The 8,103-nt window shown below is 43.7% G+C and overlaps 1 protein-coding gene across 1 annotated transcript; it reads left to right on the top strand.

Moving 5' to 3' along the window:
• Nucleotides 1-2,292: 2,292 nt before the first annotated feature.
• Nucleotides 2,293-4,293, top strand: LOC130712123 (uncharacterized). The gene is made up of 2 exons (XM_057561992.1): nt 2,293-3,174; nt 3,391-4,293. Exons 1-2 carry the CDS (start codon nt 2,293-2,295, stop codon nt 4,291-4,293), a joined length of 1,785 nt encoding a protein of 594 aa, XP_057417975.1.
• The last annotated feature ends 3,810 nt before the right edge of the window (nt 4,294-8,103 follow it).

Here is an 8,103-nt window from a genome sequence, read left to right as displayed (position 1 = left end):
TAAGGGACCGGGTAGGTCAGTATCCTTAAGAAGACTAAGAGAGTGAATCTTAGTGGTGATTCCTTTAGGAGATCAAGGTTGATCGGATCCTAGAGAAGACTAAGAGAGTGAATCTTAGTGATAGCTAAGTCAGTGTATTGTTAGTCACTTGTAGGTTTCAAGTGCAGTTGTAACAATTATCTGATTAGTGGATTGCCTTCATTCTAAGAAGGAAGAAATCACCTTAACGGGTGGACTGGATTAGCTTGAGGGATTTATCAAGTGAACCAGGATAAAATACTTGTGTGCTTCTCTCTTCTCTCTATCTTTATCCGCTGCACCATCTATCTTAGAGAAACCGAAAAGATTTACTTTAAATCTTAAGGGGAAAGTTTTTATATTAAAAACGCTATTCAACCCCCCCTTTTAGTCGTTTTTCACACCTTCATGACTGCATCAAAGAAACCTTGAAGAACTAAATCTAAAACATAAATCAGAAAAACATGGTTCAAAAAAAAGCACTGTGAATGACTCAGAGAAAGAAACAATGTTTTGTCTTTAACTTTCTTGAAGGTCTAAGTGAAGTGACACTTGAGTATTCGCAACCAACGCGCAGCCCAGCTCCGACTTGGATCCATGACTGAAATAATCCTGTAGCAAAAAAAATCAACAACAAAATGAGAATGGAGAAATTCTAAAAAGGGGTTTCACTTTCAATTCCTCAGTGAAATCAATCAGTTCAACAGACTGAAAACAGAAAAATAATTAGTAACCTCAAAACAACCATAAACAACAAAAAAGCTTGCCAAATCAATGTGTACTTCACTCTACTCACAGTTTGATGTTGCAAACCATACATCACATTCGTAATCTCCATGGGAATATGCCACATAACCTCCATGGGAATATGCCACATATAAAATAGTGTAGCAAGCACATAATAGCTATTTTGATTTTTTTATTTTATTTTGAATTTAAGGATACCATGAAGTGAGGACTTAGTTATCGATAATCCCTAAAAAATGACATATGAATATGGTTTAATAAACAAAAAAAATGAAAGTCTTATCCATCTAGGCTAATTAAATATAAACTTTGTATCTAGCACAGCTATACTCATATAGCTTACCAGTCTGTTGAACCTTCTGCATAACTCTGATGTCAAAACCGCCAGAAAATCTGCCACCTTTGCCTGAATGGGTAGAGCAATTGTAAATTTTCTTATATCATCCACCAAATGAAACAAAGCTAGATCAATCACAAAACATCATGACCATGTGAAATGAAAGTAACATTACCAGTTAAAACTATAGCTTTGACATCTGGGCCGGGCGGGTCATCATATGACCGCTGACCCGCCCGGTAAGGCCAATACCAAGGTGATTAGGACGTAGACCCGAGCTTGAGGATGTGAGCCCGAGTTGCTTTGTCTTGTTATATTGTACACATGCATTTGTCTTATTCAACATAGGGATTTGAGCCCGATATGAAAGGCTCAAATCCATGAATATTCTAGATAAGGATCATTCCTACTATAAAAAAGGTGTCATCACCTTGTACTAAGGATCTTTTGAACCATTTATGAGATTATTTCCTTATTTACGTATTGTTTACTTCTTTTAGCTCTGCTAGGGTTAATCAAGGGTACTTTATTACTATTGCTATACCTTAGACAGGAACATTGGCGCTGTCTGTGGCTCTTACTCAGTGATTGTTCTTCTGCTGACGTGAGAGACAACTTTCTTTTTTTCTTTTTGATGGAGACACGCTCTTGTGGTGGGCGAGCACCGCGACGTCGTGGTGGTGGCCGTCACAGTGGAGGCAGAAGCCAGGCACAAGCGCTTCAGCATGACGTGGAGGATGAGGCTTCCTCCGACGGGGCATCGGTGGCGTTGCGATCTCACGCCACCACGACGCCGGACAACCCGGATCGGCCGGCTACACCGGTTAGGTTAGAACTAGATCTTAAGGCAAAGCTTCCCACTCCGGAGACGGAGGATCCCCATGTTGAAACTCCGGTGCCAGCTAAGGATCATACACTCAGAGCCTCATATGCGGAGCTCAAGCAGGTGTTGGACACTATTCAGGCGGTTCAACGTTAGAATGAACATTTATAGGCTCAGGTGGAGTACCTTAATCCAATGCGCGACTTAAGGCGTGGGAAACGTGTGGATGCGGAGGATGTGGTGGATTTAGCCTTTGCGCCCATAGTCGTCGCAGTTGAGATTCCAGAGCATTTGCAAACTCTGACTTTGGACATGTATGGGGGGGGATACCGACCTAATTGATCATTTACGGTATTTTAATACTAAAATGGTCATTGGAGGGGCGATCAATGCTTTGAAGTGCAGATTGTTGCCTTCAACATTTAAGGGCGTGGCCATGACTTGGTTTATTAAGCAACCTCCATATTCCATCTCCAACTTCACTGATTTGTCAACTAAGTTTCTAACACAATTCTCGGCCAATCAAGCACAAAAGGCGACCCCAGCTGATCTGTTCAATATTCGCCAACATGTGGGCGAGCGTATTAAAACCTACATGTCTCGATTGAGTAGAGTTTCAGTGCAGTTAGAGGACGTCAGTCCGGATGTGTGTGTGGCGGCCTTCAAAAATGGGCTCAGATGCGGCTCATTGAACAAAGATTTAACTAGACGGCCTGCCAAAGATATGATGGATTTGCGTGCACGGGTACAAGAGTTTATCTTGGTTGAACAGGATGAGCAAACTAAAAAAGATAGGGACGATTGGCGAGCTCAACCGGACGTTTCATCAGAAAAAGGTCGCGCTCCTAAAGACCAACGACCCGCTCAGACACCGCGCCAGAAAAGGCCAGCGCCCTATCTAGCAGGAAGACAGGGGCCACAAAGTAACACTTGGCATCGGAATAGTCAACCCGCTTCGGTGAATCCGGCGGCCCAAGGAGGACATGCTCCCGCCCAAGGTCATCAAACCAAATTGAACGCTCATCTCAGCACAATACTGCAAGCAGTAGGGCAAACTAATGTGGTTCAATACCCGAGGCCACCCAGGCGACCTCCTGCGAATGTGGATACAACAAAGTGGTGTGAATTCCATAAAGCCATGGGACACAATACATATAATTGCTGGACTTTGCACAAGGAGATTGAACGACTGATCAAAGCGGGGCATTTGTCCAATTTTGTCTCGGGAGAAAATACACAGTTTGACGCGGTCAAAAACACAGGCGATGATTTGTCAAAGGGATAGGAGGTAGTTGAGGAGTTAGGAGTACCCACCGGGTCTTGCTTGTCAATCGCAGGGGGATTTGGCGGCGGGCGCATATCTAGCAAGGGAAGGAAAATATATGTAGAGGCAGTAAACTCGGTTCACCACGCTTACGAGGGGGAATGTTGGCTGAACCATACTCCTATTACTTTCTCGCCAAAGGATTTTGATCATGTGATTCCGCATGATAACGATCCAATAGTGGTGACTCTGCGCATAAATAACTATGTTACTAAGAAAGTTTTTCTAGATCAAGGCAGTTATGCTGACATCATATATGGTGATGCATTTGAAAGATTGGGCTTAAAGGAGTCAAACTTAAAGCCATATACGGGGTGTCTAGTTGGATTCACAGGCAATCGGGCCAAGGTCCGAGGCTATGTGGAATTGGACACTGCTTTTGGTGAGGGTGAATACGTGAAGAAATTTCAAGTAAAGTATTTGGTTCTTCCGTGTAAGGCGACGTATAATGTGCTTCTAGGGCGTGATACTTTGAACAAAATATGTGCAATAATTTCAACCGCCCATTTGACAGTAAAGTATCCAGCTTGCAATGGAAATGTGGGAATTTTGAGGGTGGATCAAGAGGCCGCCCGAGCCTGTTATGCACAAAGTTTGGAACTTTATGGTAAGAAGGCAGCCAAGGAAGCACATCGCGTCACAGAGATTTTTCCACATGAGAATTTCAATTTGGATCCTCGTGATGATTTAGAGGAGTTAAGACCTCAGCCGGCGGAAGAAACCAAATCTATTTACTTATCTGGGCGTGCTTTGAAAATTGGAAGCACCTTGTCAAAGGAACAAGAGGACCGATTGGTCGAACTACTAAAAAACAATTTGGATTTATTCGCATGGACAATCAAGGATGTTCCAGGCATTGAACCCAACGTTATATCCCATCACTTGTCAATCCAGCAAGGGGCAAAACCTATTGTACATGCTCGTAGGCGGATGGGCGAAGAAAAGGACAAGGCAGTACAAATAGAAACTCAAAAGTTACTTGAAGGAAAGTTCATTAGAGAAGTACAATACCCAACATGGTTAGCAAATGTTGTTATGGTGTGAAAGGCTAATGGGAAATGGAGAATGTGTACAGATTACACAATTCTAAACAAAGTTTGCCCAAAGGATTCTTATCCGCTCCCAAATGTGGACAAGTTGGTAGATGGGGCATCCGGGAATGAAATGCTTAGTTTAATGGATGCATATTCCGGATACAACCAAATAATGATGTATCGCCCTGATGAGGAGAAAACGACGTTCATGACAAGTCAGTCGAACTATTGCTACAAGACGATGCCTTTCGGTTTGAAGAATGCGGGAGCGACCTATCAGCGATTGATGGACAAGGTTTTTGTAAGTCAAGTGGGACGAAACATGGAAGTATATGTGGATGACATGTTTGTTAAAACTGTCAAAGGGAGCGCGCATCACGATAACTTGGTTGAGGCATTTGCACAGATCCGGAAATACAATATGAGGTTGAATCCAGAAAAATGCTCCGCTTTGATCAGTCGTTCAATCTCCTTGCGCAAAGTCCAGCAATTATCTGTATTGTGTCCCATGGCTTTGGAATTTTAGGTGGCAAGTTTTTAGGATTCATGGTCACTTCAAGGGGGATCGAGGTTAATCCCGACAAATGCAAAGCTATAGTAAACATGAAAAGCCCGTCCAATATTCGCGAAGTCCAGAGGTTAACAGGACGGTTGGCGGCCTTATCTCGCTTTTTGCCAAAAGCAGGTGATAGGGCAGCGCCATTTTTTGCGTGTTTAAAAAAGAATATAACTTTTCAGTGGACAGGGGCGTGCGAAGAGGCCTTCCAGGAGCTTAAGGAGTTACTGGCTTCACCACCTATGCTAGCTAAGCCTACGCCTGGGATTCCTTTAATTCTTTACTTGGCAGTCACTGAGGCGGCGGTTAGCACAGTTTTGCTTCAAGAAGAAAGCAAGCAGTATAAAATCATATACTTTGTCAGTCACACGCTGCAAGAGGCAGAAGTGCGTTACCAGAAAATAGAAAAGGCGGCTCTAGCAATACTAAAGACGGCCAGGCGACTTCGGCCATACTTTCAGAGCTTCCAAATAAAGGTCAAGACAGACATTCCCTTGAGGCAAGTTTTGCAAAAGCCTGATTTATCAGGGCGACTGGTGAGTTGGTCGGTCGAGCTGTCGGAATATGACATTAGCTATGAACCGAGAGGACAAGTCACGATTCAGAGTCTGATTGACTTTGTAGCGGAGTTAACACCCACTGAGGGTGACAAAGAAAATGCAGAATGAGTACTTTTGGTGGATGGTTCGTCCAATGAATCAGGAAGTGGGCAGGCGTGTTGATCGAAAGCCCGGACAAAATGTTGATTGAGCAATCACTTAAGTTTGGATTCAGGGCGAGCAATAATCAGTCCGAGTATGAAGCATTAATAGCTGGTTTGAGACTCGCCATTGAATTGGGAGTGCAAAAACTATATATAAATGGCGACTCTCAGTTGGTAGTGAAGCAAGTGCGCGGTGAATACCAAGTGAAGGATCCACAATTGTCCAAATACCTAGAAATTGTTCAAAGGCTTATGCAGGCGATCAGACATGTAAGGATCGAGCACATACCAAGAAGTCAAAACGAGCGTGCGGATGCATTGGCTAAACTAGCTAGAACTGGGCGACTCGGGAACTACCAAACTGTAATACAAGAAGTCTTGCCCCATCCAAGTACGAACATGGTAGAGTTCAAAGTGGCGAAGGCTATAGGAAATGGGGAACCATCTTGGATGGGTCCAATCATCGAATTCTTGAGTCAACAACCACAAGATGAAAGCAAAAACACTAAAGAAAGAAGGCGAGATGCTAGCTTTTACACCTTGGTGGGTGGACAGCTGTATAGGCGGGGAATTATGTCTCCAATGCTTAAATGCTTGGATACCGCCAAATCTCAAGAGATAATGGCTGAGGTTCATGAGGGAGTATGCTCAAGCCACATTGGGGGGCGGTCTTTGGCCGTCAAAGTCCTTAGGGCGGGATTCTATTGGCCAACCATCAAGAAAGATTGCCTTGAATACGTGAAGAAGTGTTCAAAGTGTCAAGTTTTCGCCGATATACACAGGCACCACCAGAGCAACTCACGACAATGACCGCCCCTTGGCCCTTCACCATGTGGGGAACGAACATTTTGGGACCCTTTCCAAAGGCAAAGGCTCAAATGAAGTTCATCGTGGTAGCAGTGGATTATTTCACAAAGTGGATAGAAGCCGAGGCACTCGCCATAATCACTGCTGCCAAGGTGCGAAACTTCTTGTGGAGGCGTGTTGTGTGCCGTTTTGGAGTCCCAATGGCATTAGTTATGGATAATGGCACTCAATTTACCAGTGCACTAACAAGGGATTTCTGTGCTGACCTTGGGATTGACATACGATTCATGTCAGTTGAACACCCTCAGACGAACAGCCAGGCTGAGGCGGAAAACAAGGTCATATTAAACGGATTGAAGAAGAAGCTTGATGAGGCGAAAGGATGGTGGGCAGAGGAGTTGCCCGGTGTTTTGTGGGCGTACAATACCACGATCCAAACAAGCACCGGAGAAACGCCGTATAGGCTAACCTATGGTTCAGACGCCATGTTACCCGTGGAGGTAGAAAATCAAAGCTGGAGGGTTGCAAACAGGAATGAGGAAGAAAACAATGATAACTTAATCGAAAACTTAATCATGCTCCCAGAATTGTAAAGAGAGGCACACTTGCGTAATGAAGCTGGAAAGATAAAGGTCGCCCGAAAGTACGCAACTAAGGTCGTCCCTCGAAAAATGAAGGCGGGAGACTTGGTGTTGCGTGAAAGGACGCTGACTTCAAGAAAGAACAAATTGACACCCAATTGGGAAGGCCCTTTTAGGGTTAAAGCTGAAGTGGGTGCTGGGGCGTACAAACTGGAACAGTTGGATGGCGGGGCAGTGCGCCGCACGTGGAACGCCTCTAGTTTGAGGCAATATTATAGTTAGGAAGAAGAAAGTCGCACTCTTTTTTCCTTGAAAAAGGTTTTTAATGAGGCGACCAATGAAAAGAAGGGGGGAAACCCTCATGTACGGGTTTATAAACCCTAATTCTTGTTAACAGAAATGAAAAATGTTTTACAGTTTGATATTTGTCACAACTGACAAGATCTAACTCATAAACTTTGCTAAACAATTTTCCTATGGCGATGATCTAACATGACAAAAAACTTTCGCAATCAGAAAGTGTCATCACTGAGCAAACATAGCCTTGGCAATTCTAGTGGCCACTAGAAACCAAGCCTCGTCCGTAAAACGACTAAGGACAGTAAAATGTGCCTAAGCCTTGGTTATCATACCAACCCAAAACACCTCGCCAAAAGGCGAGTAAAGTCTCAGTAAACACGCTATAACGAAATTAAAATGATTACGAGCAAAACATGATTGAAAATCAAAAGGGAACAAGCGCCCAAATGTCATAAGTCATTACAAAACAAAGGGAGGAGCCCAAAATCCAAATGAAAGCAACAAAAAGTCAAGTTACAAACATGGAAAATATTTTTAATATCCTATTCTTGATTATTTGCGTTGGCAGTGGGGACAGTCTTTTCCACGCCCTCGCCCTGAGTTGTTTCGCTTGCAGCAACTTTCTCCACATCCTCACCCTCATCCTCATTGTCGGACTCTTGCATAAAAGGAAGGCTGCTCACTTCAGGATCAGGATCGCCTATAACTTTTCCATCCACGATCTTCTTCATGAAACCAAACATAGAAAAATCAAGTTTCAGATAAAGAATCCAAAGTTGCTCTTTGGCGCCGAGATGACCCAAAACATATTGGCGAGAACTCTTCACTAAAAGTGTCTCGTTAGTTTTTTGCAACTCAGCCTTCAACTTATTA

Source organism: Lotus japonicus, chromosome 1 (genome assembly GCF_012489685.1).
Source record: "Lotus japonicus ecotype B-129 chromosome 1, LjGifu_v1.2".
Lineage (NCBI taxonomy): Eukaryota > Viridiplantae > Streptophyta > Magnoliopsida > Fabales > Fabaceae > Lotus > Lotus japonicus.
Note: the sequence above shows the minus strand (reverse complement) of the source record. Positions and strands in the feature narration are given on the sequence as shown.

What these genes read in the sequence shown, in the direction of transcription:
- LOC130712123 (XM_057561992.1), top strand. Translation starts at nt 2,293, where the DNA reads ATGGTCATTGGAGGGGCGATCAATGCTTTGAAGTGCAGATTGTTGCCT. An exon ending in AAAATACACAGTTTGACGCG is followed by an intron (nt 3,175 to 3,390) that starts GTCAAAAACACA and finishes TTCTCGCCAAAG; the next exon opens with GATTTTGATCATGTGATTCC.